Genomic DNA, 16,855 nt, shown 5'->3' on the forward strand with positions numbered 1-16,855 from the left:
AGGAAGAAGAAGAAAAAATAGATTCTTCTTCTCCTGTCTTTTTCTTCTTCTCCTCTTTTTTTTCTTCTTCTTCCTCTTCTTAATTTTTATCGGGAACGAGGGTGTCGAGGATCACCGAGTGGTCGAGGGTCGGGAACTAGGGTATAGGGTCACCGAGGGTTCGAGGGTCGACGGTCGAGGAACACCGAGGGGTCGAGGGTCGCTGAGGGGTCGAGGGTTGAGGGTCGTCGAGGGGTCGAGGATCAAGGAACGCCGAGGGGTCGAGGGTCACCTAGGGTTCAAAGGTCGAGGGTCGTCGAGGGGTCGAGGGTCGAGGATCACCAAGGGGTCGAGAGGTTGCCTTGTGTCAAAGTATTGAAGAAATCCATGGCTTCATCATTAGCCGGAAGTAACCAGGGCGCATGATGGTACGAAGTTCTCCAAAGTTATTTTGGAACGGAGTCCCGGATAGGATAATTCAGCTTTTGGTACGAATTTCAGCAAAGGTCTTCCAAATAGCGATATTCGGAAGGCTCTTGCTGAACTTTGTACCAAAAAGCGAATTATCCTATCTGGGACTCTGTTCCAAAATAACTTTGGAGAACTCCGTACCATCATGCGCCTGTTACTTTCGCCTAATGATGAAGCCATGGTTTTGTTCAATCCTTTGACACTAGAAAAACGTGACATGAGGGGGTCGAGGGTCGGGAAGTAGGGTAGAGGGTCGTGGATCGCCGAGCGGTCGAGGGTCGTGAACTAGGGTAGAGGGTTGAGGGTCGCCGAGGGTCGAGGGTCGTCCAAGGGTCGAGGGTCCAGATTTATCAAGAATGCCCCCATTATGGATGTGCACAAGTTGATCCAATTTTTTTTCTGATCTCATCTATATATATACATATATATATATATATATATATATATATTCTTCTATATGTCACATTGTTTGTCAAAGTATTGAAGAAATCCATGGCTTCATCATTTGCCAGAAGTAACAGGCGCATGATGCTACGAAGCTCTTCAAAGTTGTTTTGGAACTGAGTTCCTGATAGAATAATTAGCCTTTTGGTATGAATTTCAGCAAAGGCCTTCCAAATTGCGATATTCGGAAGGCTCTTGCTGAACTTTGTACCAAAAAGTGAATTATTCTATCAGGAACTCCGTTCCAAAACAACTTTGAAGAGCTTCGTACCATTATGTGCCTGTCATTTCCGGCTAATGATGAAGTCACGGTTTTCTTGAATTCTTTGACACTAGATAACGTGACGTATAGAAGGGTAGATGAGATCAGGAAAAATATGGACCATTTTCTGCACATCCAGAATGGCGTCATTTTTTTAAATCCCTTGTCGGTCCGAACGTCGGACATTCATGAGAGAGGCGGTTCGGCCCAAACCCTAGAAGCGTTGCCTAGGCCACCCCAAACCCTAGAAGCGTTGTCGAGGCCACCCCAAACCGTAGAAGCGTCGAGCTAGCTAGGACTACGTTTGCATTAATATATCCATCTGTCATGTTTGTATATTAATTGCCATGTTGTAATATTTGCAGAAACTATGGAGCACCGAGACATCGAAGCAGAACAGATGTTGGGGGACATAATCCTCAGCAGAGGTGATGTCCTGTCGTTTCTCAACAACACCGATGGTCTGGAAGGAGAGGGTGAAGCAGGCTCTGGTGATCGAACAATGGAGGTGGAAGGACGTGATCATGATGGCTCCGGTGACAGAATGCCAGTGGAAGAAGGAGACCGTGATGACTGCTCCGGTGAGCGAATGGAGGAAGGAGTTGTTGCAAAGTCCGGCGAGGTATATATATTAATTAAGCATGTGCTGACTAGCTAATTGATGCATTAATTGTTTTGGTATGTACACATATTAACTCTCTTCTTTCTTCTTTTCTAGCCCTCCGGATCGAGCCAAACTTCAGTAACTAGATGAGGCCCAAAGAAAAGGTTGCGCCAGGATGAAAGGTTCACGATCACAGCAATCAAGGGCGATGGCCAACCGATTGAACCCAGCCAGACCAAGGAAGCATTTTCTGCTCAGTGTGGGGTTCTTGTTACGGACATGATCCTGATCAGCATCCACCAATGGAATAAGCCTAAGAGCGAAGACCCTCAAGTGTCTTTTGTTAATGATAGATAGAAAGATGATCTTTGGACCGCGCTGAAGGCAAATTTCACCCTACCGCCAGAGGAGGATCCGGATAAGCCAGTTATAGAGCCATTGGTCAAGGCTCATGCTCTTAAGAAGATGGAGGATCTATTCAGGAGGTGGAAGAATGAGTTGAAATCAACGTTTGTCGACAAAGGGAAGACTCCAGAATTCACCGGCCGATTTGAGAAGATAAGAGATCACTAGCCCGCATTTGTGGCCCACAAGAAATTGGAGAAGAGTAAGAAGATGTCAGTGACAAACAAGTTAAATACTGCAAAGAAGGAGCATCACCATCGCACGGGGTCAGGTGGCTACCTCAAACCCCGGCCGTTGTGGGACAAGGCTGAGAAGGACCTGCTTGATAAAGGGATCGAACCAGAGACATTGAACTGGCCAGACCATTCAAGTACTTGGTTCTTCGAGGTTGGGGGGACCTTGGACCCTGAAACAGGGAAGTGCCATTGGACGAAACAACAACTTGAAATAACCATCCAGAAGCTTCAGACGTATATCGCTGCAGCGCAGCAAGGGACGTTCATTCCCGACAGAGAGAACGACGAGCTCACACAGGCCCTCGGGAATCCTGAGCAACCAGGACGAACATGAGGCACGGCAGGCTCCGTTGCGTGGAAGGTTGGGTTTCCCGGCGCAGGCAGTTACAAAACCTGGGAGAGGAGGAGGAAATTTAAGCAGACCGAACTGCAGAAGCTGAATGCAAGAGTACGAGCGCTATAGGAACAAGAAGTTTAGAGCCATTGACCTACCGGAGCTACCCCAGAAGCTACCCCGCCATCTCAGCGGAGAAGCAGTGTGGCTTCCATCGAGCTCCTTCCGCAGCCTGACTTCACGGCTCCTAGCTACCCCGTGGATGCTATCACGGAGACTCAAGATTGCCACCTTATGACGCAATGGAGGCACCTCAAAGTCAAGGCGGTTGTCGGCACTATTGCACCTCCTGAACCTGACGCAACTTTTCACTGCCTTCCGATTCCACAAGGCTATGCTGTTGTGATGGTGGATGAAATAACGGAGGGATTTGAGGAGCTCGAGCTTGACCACCCTACCAGTGAAGGGGAGACTCAGATGGGTCTTGCTCTGAAGAGTCCATGTCTATGGCGGAAGGAGCTCATCAACCTTCCGAACTGGATGCCTCCTCCTCCTCCTCCGGCGAGTTAGGGCACTCCACCTCCTCCTCCGGCGAGTGATCAGGGCACTCCGCCTCCTTCTCCGGCTGCTCCTCCGTGTGGAGGCACTCTGCCTCCTTCTCCGCCTGCTCCGGCGCATCCGAGCAGCCCGCCTCCTCCTCCGCCTTATTAGCAAGGGCGAAAGACAGCCGCCGCCGCTCCGGCTACTCCAGTGCGTCGTAGCACTCTGCATCCTTCTCCGCCTCGTAAGCAACAAAGGAAGACAGTCGTCGCCGCTCCGGCTACTCCGGCGTCTAGCAGTACAGCCAGAGGTGGGAGGCAATACAAATACGGTCCATCTCTCAAGCCTCTAGAGAAGTTACTATACGAGATGACTGCGGAGGAAAACGAGAAGATCTATAAAGCCCACGTGAAGGACTTTTTTGCAAAGACAAATCCACCTCCGGAGGAGAAGATAGATCCGGTGAAATTGAAGCGCACTTTGGATGCCCTGAAGCGACCACCACCGCCTCCGCCGGATGACAACCATGTCCGTGCTCTTAAAAAGGTAGTGCAAGAAGCGCGCCGGTCGGGAACTACTTCAAGTGACAAAAGGTTACAAGAACGAAGAAGTGGGAAAAAATTCCCCAGCTCAGCGAACAGGCGAACCAATCGTGCCCCCCGCTGTGGGTGTCTAGCGATATCGTCGCAAATCTACCGGGGATGCTGCCCAGTACCAATCCTGGTGATTACCTGCCCGACGATGCACATTTTGATAGAATGGAGGTGGATGAACACAAATACCGGTATGGGAAGCCTCTCGTCAAACCTTGTCATCCTCCTCTAACAACGATGATGCGAAGATTCCATAAGTGGTACATGGACACCTGCAAGTCTGGGAAGGATATTTTGACGCTGAGAGTAAAAGAGGAACACGACCTCGTTGGAATTGGTCTGTTGTTTGTTCCATTTGAGGAGTTCTTCCAGTTTTTCAATCAAAAGGCTCTCGATAAAATAATCGTCACTTGCTACTATCTGTAAGTACTACTTTTGTAATTAAGTCTCTATAATTATCCTCACTATATTATGTAGATTGAAGATTGTCGAATGCAGAAAAGCACAAATCTATGATATTGGGTTCATTAACACAAATCTCATAGATGAATGGACGGTTAAATTTGATGCCAAAGAAGCCGAGGCCAACTTGCTAAAATCATTGCTTCAAAATCAAAACAAAGATAAAATACTCTTTCCTTACAACTTCAAGTGAGTGTTACTGTCTTGTGCATATTCAGTTTCCCTTATTAATCGAGGTTATAGTAATGTAACTGATGAATTATGCATGCGTGCGCAGCTTCCACTTTATTCTCCTAGAGATTAAGTTTGAGCAGGGACTAGTAACTGTCTTAGACTCAAGACGAAAAGATCCCAAGGAGTATGCGGCCATGACTGAAATGCTCCAGAAGTAAGTTTAATCAATCATTGTCGCACCATATCGACAACTTTGTTCATTTCCTGATATCAAGTAATTATTTTCTTTGTCTCGCAGGATTTGGAAAGTGTTCACCGCGGAAGCTCCAGGACTGCCAGGGGAGCTGCAATTTACACACCTGAAAGTAAGTACTACTAGCTAGTTCCGCGCATCTCCCATTGATTCTAGCTAGTTTCATCAATACCATTTATAATGCTTGATTATTAGTTTGATTGACCTCTATTTCTCTTAAAGTGGTTGTGGCAGGACGGCGGGAATAATTTTTGTGGATACTACATTTGCAAGTACATCTACAATGCGGCAACCTCTAAGCGGGGCTACTCTAAAGAAGACTAGATCAGTGATGGCGCGTGTTGCCGCGCCCGTCTATTTGTACAATAAATATTGCAAAAACATAAACATTTTTTAGTCGGTAATCGAGAGAAATATCATATGTACAAATGGGTTTTGGTATGACAAAAAAAACAATGTACACTTAGTAAATATAGCTAATCAGTATCGTCAAGACTGATAATAAATAGCAACACAAATAAGAAATAAACATGCAACAATATACATATATAGTGCATCAACCAAATCTTCTCTGTTTGTGAATCTTGAATTTGGTTAGTTGATTCTGAGTGCTCAAAGTCTCCCACGGTTCACTGGCTACACCCAACAAAAATGACTGTCAGGACCCCGATTCTAAGTCACACCGATCTAGGCTGTAACACCTCATATCACTTTATGGCCTCACGCACGGTATTCCCACGGGTGTCACCTTACCATGGCCCGGGACCGTTTGCGCCTTTTGGCTCACGTATATGATAGTGTCGCTAGCATCCATATGACAGAGAACCCGGGCCGACATGACTAGTCGTGAACCCAAAGTGGCACTAACTTATGGGGACAGGCATACATGAATCAACATCGAGCATGTCGGTTAGCAGCGTGTGAATCTGGGCTGTAGCAACTGGGCTAACAGGACTCCGGGAACCCGGGCTGTAGCAGGCTAGCAGGACTCCGGATGTCACTGCGTGACATTTCCCCGAAGGGACAGACACAGGAACAAAGTGAATCACATGCCGGCCAGTCAAGTGTTCCGTAGCAGTAGTGTTGGGCTAGCAGGACTCCGGTGAACCAGGCTGTAGCGGACTACTATGGCTCATGGAAGCACAAGACTACATTTCCCCATAAGAGAGGCTACCAAGGATAAACAACTAGGTTGTCGGATTCCACACATACCAAGCATTTCAATCATACACACAATATGCTCGATATGTGTAAATACAACATGGCATCACAACATAACTCTACGACTCAAGTATTTATTCATTAGGCTCCGAGGAGCGAGATATTACAAACATAGGTCTCATGACCCAACATTCAGAGCATACAAGTCAAAGCACACGCGGAAGCTTAACATGTCTGAGTATAGACATCTACAAATGAAAAAGGCTGAGAAGCCTGACTGTCTACAAGATCCTACCGAGGGCACAAGATCATAGCTGAGGTATCAAGCTAAACGTCGAGGTCCACGTGGAACTACTAGCGAGACTGACATTTCTCTGCAAAACATAAATTAAGAAAACGTGAGTACAAATGTACCCAGCAAGACTTACATCAGAACTAACTACATATGCATCAGTATCAATAAGGGGTGGTGGAGTTTGACTGCAGCAAGCCAGCTTTGACTCAGTGGCTAACCTGAACTACGACTGCAAGTAACTCTTTTGAGGTGGCGCACACGAGTCCACAAATTCACCATACCAATACACCACTATGGATCCGCTCCCGTCTCCCTGCGAGAACGCCATCCATAGCACTCACACTTACCTTGCGCATTTTAGAGTATCCACTTTCACTTGTCTATGAACTATGCAAGGGGTCCAAGTTTCCATATCCGAGGAATCCGGCTATTCGAATAGATAATGATAACCCTGCAGGGGTGTAGTTCTTCACACACGCTCTCACCACTTATTGCCCTGTACACGTCATGTACCTCGGCAACCTTCAAGCGGAAGCCGGGCGAGGGAGTCGGCCACGACCTGACTAACCAACAAGTCTCTAGTCCAGGTTTATCGCCTATTCGGGTTCCATCCGCAAGGAGATCCGGCCGGGGTGTCGCTCACGGCCCCAAACGATGAGAGCAGGGTTCCCAAGCCCACCATCCGGGTGCCACTTGGTACACCGTGCCATTGTGCCTAGTCTGTCCCAAGCCCACCTGTACCGGGTGCCACTTGGTAGACTACTAACACTACCTACAAACACCAGAGACTAGTTGCAACTCCTGGACAAAGATCGAGTTGATTAATAAGCCGAGAGGGGCCGAGTTACCGGAACCCAATGTGTGGTACTAACTGTTCATGGATCACAAACACAGAACTCAGTTCCTGAGGACGGCTGCAATGAGACAACCCATCATGTACTCCTACATGGCCTCTCGCCGCTACCTTTACCAAATCGTGTTCACACACTTAGCTCACACACAGTAGGACATGTTCAACACCATTCCAATTCATCCCCGATGAATCAGACCTGACTCAACTCTAAGCAGTAACAAGCATGACAAACAAGCATGAATGAGTAGGCACATCAGGGCTCAAACAACTCCTGCTCATGCTAGTGGGTTTCATCTATTTACTGTGGCAATGACAGGTCATGCAGAGGAAAGGGGTTCAACTACCACAGCATGTAACGGTTGAATCGCTATTGTGCTAATGCAGTAAAAGAGAGCAGGAGCGAGAGAGTGGGATTGTATCGGAATGAACAAGGGGGTTTTGCTTGCCTGGCACTTCTGAAGATAGTATAGTTCTTCATCGGTGTCATCGATCACAGCATCGGAACCACGTCTATCGAGAGGGGACAAACACCGGCAACTGAGAAAGAACACAATCAATGCAATGCCACAATATGATGCATAATCATGACATGGCAATATGCTATGATTTGAGCTAATGCATCTAGCTATGATTTAAATGAAGTTGGTTTGAATACATGATTCAAATTCCAACTCCATATATGATTATTTAAATGCCTTTTATTTTTTTTGTCCAAAACAGAGGACAAACATTGTTCAAACATGCATGAAAATGGTACAGATGGATTCCTTGAATTTTTCTGATAATTTTCCATATATAATTTATTTAATTCTGAGCTAAGGTTGATTTTCTATGATTTTTAGAAGTTTGGGGTATTTTCTAAAATTTATAAATCATTTCTGATTTATTTTAATTCCAGAAAACTTCACTGCATCATCATGACGTTAGCAGGTCAACAGGGCACGGTCTAGGTCAAACCTGACATGTGGGGTCCACACGTCAGTGTAACAGGGCAAGAACAGAGGCTGACTAGTGGGGCCAAGTCAACACTGAGGTGGCGGGTCAAAGCATTAGCTTAATTAAAGCAGGGAATAACCCTGTGGTTAAGTATGAGGTGGGGCCCGGCTGTCTGTGACTCTTGGGTTTGATTAAGAGGTGGTTAATGCCTAATTAACCTGGCCACGTTAGCACGGCCGGGGTTAGTCCGTCGGCGACCATCCAGCGCGGCGGAGGCACGCCGGAAACGCGCTACGGGTGTCGGCTGCACGTGCCGAGGGCACCAGGGCGTAGCCCTTGCTCGCCCGCATCCAAAGGAGCAGGTGGGAGGTCGTGGGGTGACCGGAGCTCGCGGCGGCGGCCGGAGTTCGGTTGCGTGCGGGGTCGCGTTGTGGTGCGCGGGGAGGACGGCGGCGGGGTGATATGTGCTACGGGGAGCGTGCTGAGCATGATGGAGTGATCGGACACGGGCTACAGTGCGCATGGCCTCGTCTGCACCATCGCCGGCGGCGAAGAGCTCACGGCTTCGGTGGGAACAGCGGCTAGAGGGTGAATTAGGCGACGGGGTATGGGGAAAACGGTGCAGAGGCTCACCGCGGTTCTTCTGGTGCTACTGGAGAGACAAGGGAGACACGGGGTCCAGCGAAATGTCGGCGGGGATCTCCGGTACCCGAGGACGGAGACGACGGTGTTGGCAAGGCTCCGGAGCGTTCGGCGTTGCGTAGCTCAGCGAGGAGGTCGAGGACGACGCGGCGGAGCTTCTAGGCTCAGCGGCAGGGTGAGGGGTGGTCGGTGGCCTTGGGTACGGCGAACGGCGGCGACGGTGGTGAGAGGGAGAAAGAGCAGAGGAGGGGGATGAGCTCGAGAGAGAGTGAGAGGGGGTCAGCTGAAGACACGGGGAAAATCGTCCATGCGTCCAGGGGCTCGTCGGCAAGCAGGAGGTGGCGCAGAGCGCGTGGGCGCGCACGGTGGCCACACGCCCTCCTGTCCACTGGCAAGAGGTTGAAGACGGTGGAGGGCCTGGTGGGCTGGGCCAGGTGGGCTGCAGGTAAGCCAGGTGGGTTTTTCCTCTCTGTTTTTTTTCTAATTCTGTTCTGTTTTCTGTTTTGCAGGTTTGTTTTGAATTTGGTTTTGAAACCAATTCAATTTTGTTGCTTCTGGAAATATTTTTAGAAGCTAAAAGAATTAAACCAAAGCTCCATAAAATATTTCAGAATTATTGGACCTATATTTATTTAATAGTAGATATAAATCCAATTCAGATAGTTATTGATTTAATTCAAATTCCCAAAATAAATGTTTCTGAGACACCGAAAATATTGGTTTGGATTTTACCTCTTGCCAATATTTCCAAAGGATAACAAGAACATATTCTTGGACTTATTTGAAGCAATTTTATCTTGATCATTTTTAAAAGGATTCTGAGGCTTTGAAAATTCCCCAATTCAAATTTCATTTGAATTTAAACATGATGCAACAACCAAGCTAGTCCAAGGCCAAGGTAAAGCTAGGGATGTGACAACTCACCCCCACTAAAACAAGAATCTCGTCCCAAGATTCAAGCGTAGGGTAACATGGAAGGGGGAACGCAAACTAACACAATCTTCACGATCCAGGTTGCGCCTCATAAGAACGTTGATCCGATCACGATCTTGTCTCGACGTCATGCTCTGAGAACTTCATCCAACATGACGATGACAGAAAGAAATTCTACGGAACTGATCTCCTCAAAGATCGAGCAACTGACGATCAGCTCATAGAACGAGACATAGCAACATCTCTCGAGATGAGACACGAAGCATACATCTAGAGGGATGGAGTGAAACAGATGACGAAGGTTCAAGTTGGTAGGCAACAATTCGACGCTTAAATAGATGGTGAGGGGGGGTTCAAGGTAGCGAGGAGTTAAGTTGCCCATGATACCATAACGGAACACCTCGGGGAAGGTGACTCGTAGAATTATTCCCTTAAGTGGTAAAAAGAATTACTTTTGATACTGAGATCATTGAAACTCTCTATACTAGCCTAAGGAAAATCACAATTGATCAATTGAATGAATTCGAAAGAATGGCATACTTAGTTTGGAGAGGAAACTAGAGTTATAGGACACTTGGCAACGGAAGGCACATTCCAATTGATACCGAGGATATAACCCAATGACTGAGCGTTCTCTCAAGAACTTGAGCATTTCCGTATTCATCAAGGTTTTACCAACATCCGTGCCAAGGATCCTGGCAACACATCATACTACCATGATAAACGGTGATGGAGGATGCAGATGCAAAGGAGGACATCACTTTCTTAGATTTTTCCTTAGTAATGTCAAAGAAGCAAATCTGGATGATCGATCGAGAGACATTTAGCACTCCGCTTCTAATGTTCTCCTTGATGTACTAGGTACCACGGTCAATGCTTAAAAGCATCAACATGGCCATCAAGTAAAGGTCAGACTTCGGGAGCACAGGAATCCATAAGGAATAACTATGGAAGTAAATCCTGCGAGATCCTTATGGGGAGGTGGCCAACTTCCTCAATCAAGATACTACAATAATAGGTCTTCCGGCTGGTGCGTTGGCCATGAGATCCACTTTACCGGGTTACAGAGAGACCAATATTATAGTTCTCAGGAAACGTTCCAACCATCATATCTGCCTGAGATTCAGATCTGGTTGGTGTCAGAATATTCCAGACTCATCTAGTCTAGAGAGAAAAATGAAAGTTTGCAACACAAATCGACGAGATGACATTGCGAGATTCTCGGGAAATGGACTATGGTAGTAAGCTCCAAAACATGAGCTGGTTCTGCTAACACATGTGAACATGTTGTCCCAGATAAGCATGACCACGTAGTAGTCTTATAATAAAAACACTACCGAGTTCAGGTGGGGAATCATCAACAAGGATATCGAAGTCCTTGCATAAGTCTTGCTCTTAAGAAGAGACTTCTTCTCCTTGAACAAATCAATCAGTGGCTTGGTGTGCTAGGGATACGTATAGAATGAAGATGATCAGTATATCATACCATAGAATACTTCGCACGTACATGACTGACTTGGGACGATTCCAAAGGAAACAAAAACAATCTTTCTCGAATTCACGGCGGCAACTTGCACCTAATGCACGTGAACTTGGAGAAAGTCACTTCTTACACCAAACATGTATTTCATGAACGGGACATGAAGATAATGCTTACAAAAGTTTCCAACAATATCTTGATATCCAACAAAATCATGGAGAAGACAAGGATGTTGTCGATGGGCTCAACAACAATTCATCTAGGTTTCCATATAAATGGAATTCCACAATCATATGAACAAGGTGATAGCATTGGTCAGACCCGAAAGATATAATGGTGTATGCTCGAGGGACAACCGCAAGTAAGACAACATTTAGAACATCGTTGGTTCTGATTTGATTTGACGATAGCCCACACTCAAATCAAGGTTTGGACAAGATAATAGATTCAACAGCTGATCACGGGGATCAGTCGATGAAGATATCATCTTTATTCAACACACACACACACACACACAAGGATATCCCTTAGTGATGAACTAAGTCGGACAAGCTTTCATCTTCCAACTCTCCAAGTTGTTGTTTAGCTTAACCAACTAGCTCAGGGTATCCAACACAGATTCTTGGAGAATGGGTGGTTTGGAGGAAAACCAACATGATCACGAACTCAACATAGCGGTCAGGTGACAACCTGGTAATACTTCCGAGAAGATATTCGAAAAATCACGAACCACCGATATGTTGTTAAGCTCGAGAACAATCTTGCTTTTCAGGCAAGACGATATGATCAAGGAGTGCGGGATTGTCACAATCCTAACTCCTTGGTCGATGAGTGCACCCAGAAATATGGACTAGGTAGCATACCCCAAGTGCTCTACTAATTCATACAACATTGGCATAGAAGCTTGAGTAGCATCACAAAAATCATAGCACACCTTGCGGCCATTCAGATATGCCCTGCTGCTTCCACCGCCAAGGAAAAATCCTCCAAATATGAACTCCACAGTAAATAGATCACTGCCTTCCTCTGTTATAATTACACAAAATAAGTTTCAGATGGAAAGATGAAATAACTGTGTCTAAATCCTAACCAAATTATGCCGTTGACTTAATGAGCGACAAACCAAAAGGATCAGCTGAGTTCAAACAGAAAAAGAAATCTATCTCCTACGAGCGACAGGTACAAGTCTTGGCCCTAACGAAATTAGTGCATAAAAATTATAAATTTCCCGGTGGAATGGGGAATAGGTATGCAAATGGTGGAAATTGAGCATATGAAACAACATTCGACTTGGATTATTCCGGCGATCAACATACCGTACGTCGGGACGGGCCCCTTATCCTGGCGTTGTATGGGCGCCATCAGCGGCACTCACAGCGGAAGACGACAGTGTCGCCGCCTCCCTCTGAGGCCTTCCCACTCCGGGTGCTCCCCACGGCCGCGATCTCTACCCTCGATCAAACCCTCCTCCGCTGTTGGTTGCGTCGTGCTCGGGGAAGAGAACACACACGAACAGAGGCGGCAACTGAAAACCTCAATTACACAGGGGGTCGTCTCGTCGTCTAAGTCCGGCTCGAGCCAGTCGGTTCGGCTGGACCAGCTCTAGGCGCTGACGTGGCAGGGGAAAAGGGCCAGACGTATGCCGCTGCGTACACAGGACCGTCTCTGTTACACGATCGCAAGTCTGAGGACCGTACAGAAGCACTTCGCGAGTACCAGGATGGTTTTGTTACAAGCCAACGAGTACAGGGACAAAGTGTGCAATTTACTCCCTGTGGACAGCAGCTACCTTGTTAATGGGCTTCTCGGCCCAGGCTCGCGCGTCCCTCTGGTTGTTTGGTCGAATGTACGCAGCCTTCGACTCGTGGGTGGAATAGTCCCGCATCGCTCTCGCACACGGGCAGAGGCGGTTCGCAGATCAATAAAACCAGTGACAGGGGCAACCTCCAAATCATACCTTTCTTGGCCTTTCGGCCAAGATCAAGTATAGTATCTGTTTTTATCAGTTTAATATCTGATATGTGAATCTTTGGATCCATCCTATGATATTAATTTAATTTTTTGTGGCGGAGGGCCCACCATAGCAGCTAGCTGCTGGGGCCCTCAAGCGTCGCCATGGTCTTGCACTATAGCCTTGGACTGAAGCACCCCAACCAAACCAAAAATCAAAAAGATTTATGGACTTGGTGACGGAGAATTGTAGTCGTCATTGGATTAATTTGGTTACATTTATTCCCCATCAGAAAGAATATGTTTATTTCCCGCATAAAAAAGATCAAATCTTATTTGCTAATCCAAAAGAAAATAATGAGACCACTATTATTCATTATGCGGTGGTCTGGCAGCTACTACTACTAATCTACCATCAGCAGGTTTGATCTTGCTGTTTCAGTGCACCAGTTCTTTGCCGAAGAGCCCAGCGATGGCTTGCCCAGGGTCTGCTTGCTTCACCAAGGATTCTCCTACCAAAACCTACATCATCGACGGGAAAGTTTATTTAAGTCAAACATGATTCAAGAAGGCATTCGAAGAATCAACAGAGCTAGACGAGCAAGGAAAGGCATCCTTTTGGTAAACACATCATTTCATACCCCAAGAAATGCCGCGGCTGTTTGATAGTTTCTATAGCATATATTTTGTAGGCCAAAACTGAGGTACATTGAAACTTGAAAGAAAGAAAAAGAAAGACATAGGCGTGGAGAAACTGGCAGACGTGTCAGCACACAACTAGAGAGGGGGAAAAGCAAATGAGATAGACTACTGAGTGATTCAATATATATGCACAATTTTTTTGTCACACAGAATTTCTGTATCAATCCACAAGCAAACAGATAACTTACAGCGGAGACTCCAGCATTCTGCACATAAGCAACATCATCTGGGGTGAATAGCCCTGATTCGCCAACAACCTGGAAAAAAAAGGTTGGGAGAAAAGGTTAGCAAAGAAAGCTCATGACAAGCATTTGAGATCATAGAATCAAAAGGACCTTGCCAATTCATGGAATTTGCGATCAAAGTCCAAAAATGAACAGGTATGTCCGACTTTGAGGTGCATGCAAACATTCAGCATCTCGCAACAATGATAGAACTTCAGATAATACCAAAGTTTAACATGACAAAGAGAATTGTGTAGAGTTCCATGTGTGTAAAATAATTTGTTCCTGGTTTACTTTCACTGTAAATTTTGTTTTAAACTATGTTAAGACAGTAATCAAAGTGAATTCAAGTTTATGGGTTCAACAGGCTGAAAAATATGTCTTTTAAGGACTTTCATGGTGTATGGTGGCATTTAATTACTGTATGTCTGTAACCATTCAGGGATGACTAGCCATTAGAGCACACATATAAGGGACTAAGTGATGTTTTTCTTCAGTCAAAACACATACATGCATGAGATCTCTACATGCATATAAGACCACAAAAAAATTCACAAATTAGCATGGGACAGTACCAATATTCCCTTCTCCCTGATGGCATCACCATGCTTCTCCAGCAACGTCTTCGTGTTCGAAGTATCCACTATAAATGTCTCTGCATCATAAATAATTCTTGATATAATAAGAAAAATGATACATTCACCAGATAAGGGATAATTCTTGACTCAGAGAAATGCAAATGTGATGTGTCAAAGTTTATAGCATATGTTTACTCAATTACTAGACAAAGTGAGCACTAGAAGAAGCTCATACCAAGGCTGCGGTTGTTGATGCCAATAAGCTGAACACCATTTATCGCGAGGACACGTTCCATCTCTCTTTCATCATGAACCTAAAATAAAAACAAAAGCTTAGTTGTATGCAGACTATAAAGATCACATTTGAGAAATAATAATTACTGTTCATTTGAGAAATTGAAACATATGTCAAACCTCAATAAGAGCTGTCAATCCCAACTCCTTGCATATCCGAAGAAAGCATTTTATGTCGAGATCAGTTAGCACAGCAGCAATTAACAGAACTGCATCAGCACCCATCGCACGGGCATAATAGATCTGCCATTTATCAACGACGAACTCTTTGCACAGAAGGGGGCACTGCATTTACAACAAATATAACAGTATGTTGAGAAAAAATGGTGACCCGGAAAAATCCTCTTCACATTTAACGAACATATATATCTATTTGTCAGTACCTTCACTCCTGCTTTGCGCACCTTCTGAAGATTCTCAAAACTTCCCTATAGAATTAAATACATTTAGTTTGCCCAGTAAATACAACATCTACCATCCTCAGAAACAGATACACTTTTAAACAACGAACCTGGAAGTACTTCTCATCAGTCAAGATGCTCAAGCACGCAGCTCCATGCTTTTCATAAGCTTGAGCAATTTCAACCTACAACATTTTTTAGCATTAGTTATTTCACTAATAATCTTTCAAATCACTAGAGCTGATGGCAACTATGAATGAAACCAGAACTCACAGGATCGAAGTTCTCCCTGAGTACGCCCCTACTTGGTGATGCCTTCTTGACCTCAGCGATCAATGCTGGCACCCCATTACGCTTGTGGGCTGCTGCCAGCGCACCATAGAAGTCTCGTGTAGGAGGAGCCTTCCCTGCAGACTCAATCACCTCGTTCAGAGGACTCCTTGCAAGCCCCTGTACAAGATGAATAGCACCCATCATATATATGACGCCATACCCACTAACATAAGAAGAAACATACACAAGTATATGTCATTTGCCACTTCACATTCAGACTACACAGATTGTGGAATAGAAAGGAGCCTCCAATCAGTAATCCGTGGGATGTAGAAAAGCCAGACTACACATACACATCTGTGTTATAGGTGGAGAATTGTCAGTGGTTTCAATTAAGGCTATGTATTTGTGTATAGGTTCATCACAAAATAAGTGAAATTCCTGTTGTGCTCCAGACAAAAGGATTTCAACCAAGTGCTCCCTTTAAAATTCTGAGAATGGACATGCTCCCTCTGTTTTTATTTACTCCACATATTAGCTTTGGCTGAAGTCAAACTTTATAAGGTTTGACCAAATTTGTAAAAACCAATATGAACATTTACAGTATCAAATTTATATGATGTTTAAATATATACAATGATGAATTCAATGGTATTGATTTGGTGGTGTTTATGTTAATATATTTTTCTACAAACTTGTTGAAAGTATATAAAGTTTGGCTTTAGACAAACCTAATATGGGAAGTAAATAAAAATGGAGGGAGTGCATATTTCAAATCGTGAGATGATTATCATTGCAGTTAAGCAAGACCAAATCCAGATATATAAGTATGACAGGCAAAGCAATAAGAACTTTCCTAAACGCAGAGCAACCTTAACTGGTGACACAAATGTGCACTGTACCATACCTGGGCAAAATGATCATCGATTGTAGCTAAGCAAGACCAAATCCAAATATAAGTACTATGACAGACAGAGCAATAAGAACTTTCCTAATCGCGGAGCAACCTTAACAGGTGACAGAAATGTATGGACTGTATCATACCTGGGCCACTTCGATCTCCTTGTCCCAGATGATCTTCTCGAGGATGTTGCGGGGGGCGCCCATCTCGGCCTCGATTTCCGCCATGGAGGCGGCGGGGCGGCAGTGGCGGCGGATGCGGATCCCCTGGCAGGCCGCGATGTCGTTGACGGACTTGCCGCTCTCCCACTGCTCCAGCTCCACCGCGTTGAGCATCTGGTCCCGCTCCAGCGCCTCCATGGTGTCCTGAGACGAGAAAATCGAATCCTGTTAGTACTATGAGAGACAGCAGATCGAGCCGACATATTAAAAAAAAAAAAAACAGAGCGAAGGAGAGCAGAGCAGGCCGCGGTACC

The 16,855-nt window shown here is 45.5% G+C and overlaps 1 protein-coding gene and 1 non-coding gene across 2 annotated transcripts; one reads left to right on the forward strand and one right to left on the reverse strand.

The window, feature by feature from the left end:
* The first annotated feature begins 13,010 nt into the window (after positions 1 to 13,010).
* LOC123155071 (U2 spliceosomal RNA) lies at positions 13,011 to 13,210 on the forward strand. Its single transcript, XR_006477202.1, has one exon. It is a non-coding gene; the product is annotated as a U2 spliceosomal RNA (small nuclear RNA).
* Positions 13,211 to 13,266: 56 nt separating this feature from the next.
* LOC123149505 (indole-3-glycerol phosphate synthase, chloroplastic) lies at positions 13,267 to 16,745 on the reverse strand (the record flags this gene model as incomplete). Its single annotated transcript, XM_044569170.1, is given in 9 exon segments — positions 13,267 to 13,529; positions 13,898 to 13,966; positions 14,509 to 14,588; positions 14,747 to 14,825; positions 14,926 to 15,090; positions 15,189 to 15,233; positions 15,317 to 15,391; positions 15,480 to 15,656; positions 16,524 to 16,745. Coding segments are annotated over 9 exon segments (996 nt in total), but the record flags the coding sequence as incomplete, so codon positions are not given.
* Positions 16,746 to 16,855: the final 110 nt, after the last annotated feature.

The sequence above is a fragment of the Triticum aestivum genome, chromosome 7A (assembly GCF_018294505.1).
Source record: "Triticum aestivum cultivar Chinese Spring chromosome 7A, IWGSC CS RefSeq v2.1, whole genome shotgun sequence".
In the NCBI taxonomy this organism is placed as follows: Eukaryota; Viridiplantae; Streptophyta; class Magnoliopsida; order Poales; family Poaceae; genus Triticum; species Triticum aestivum.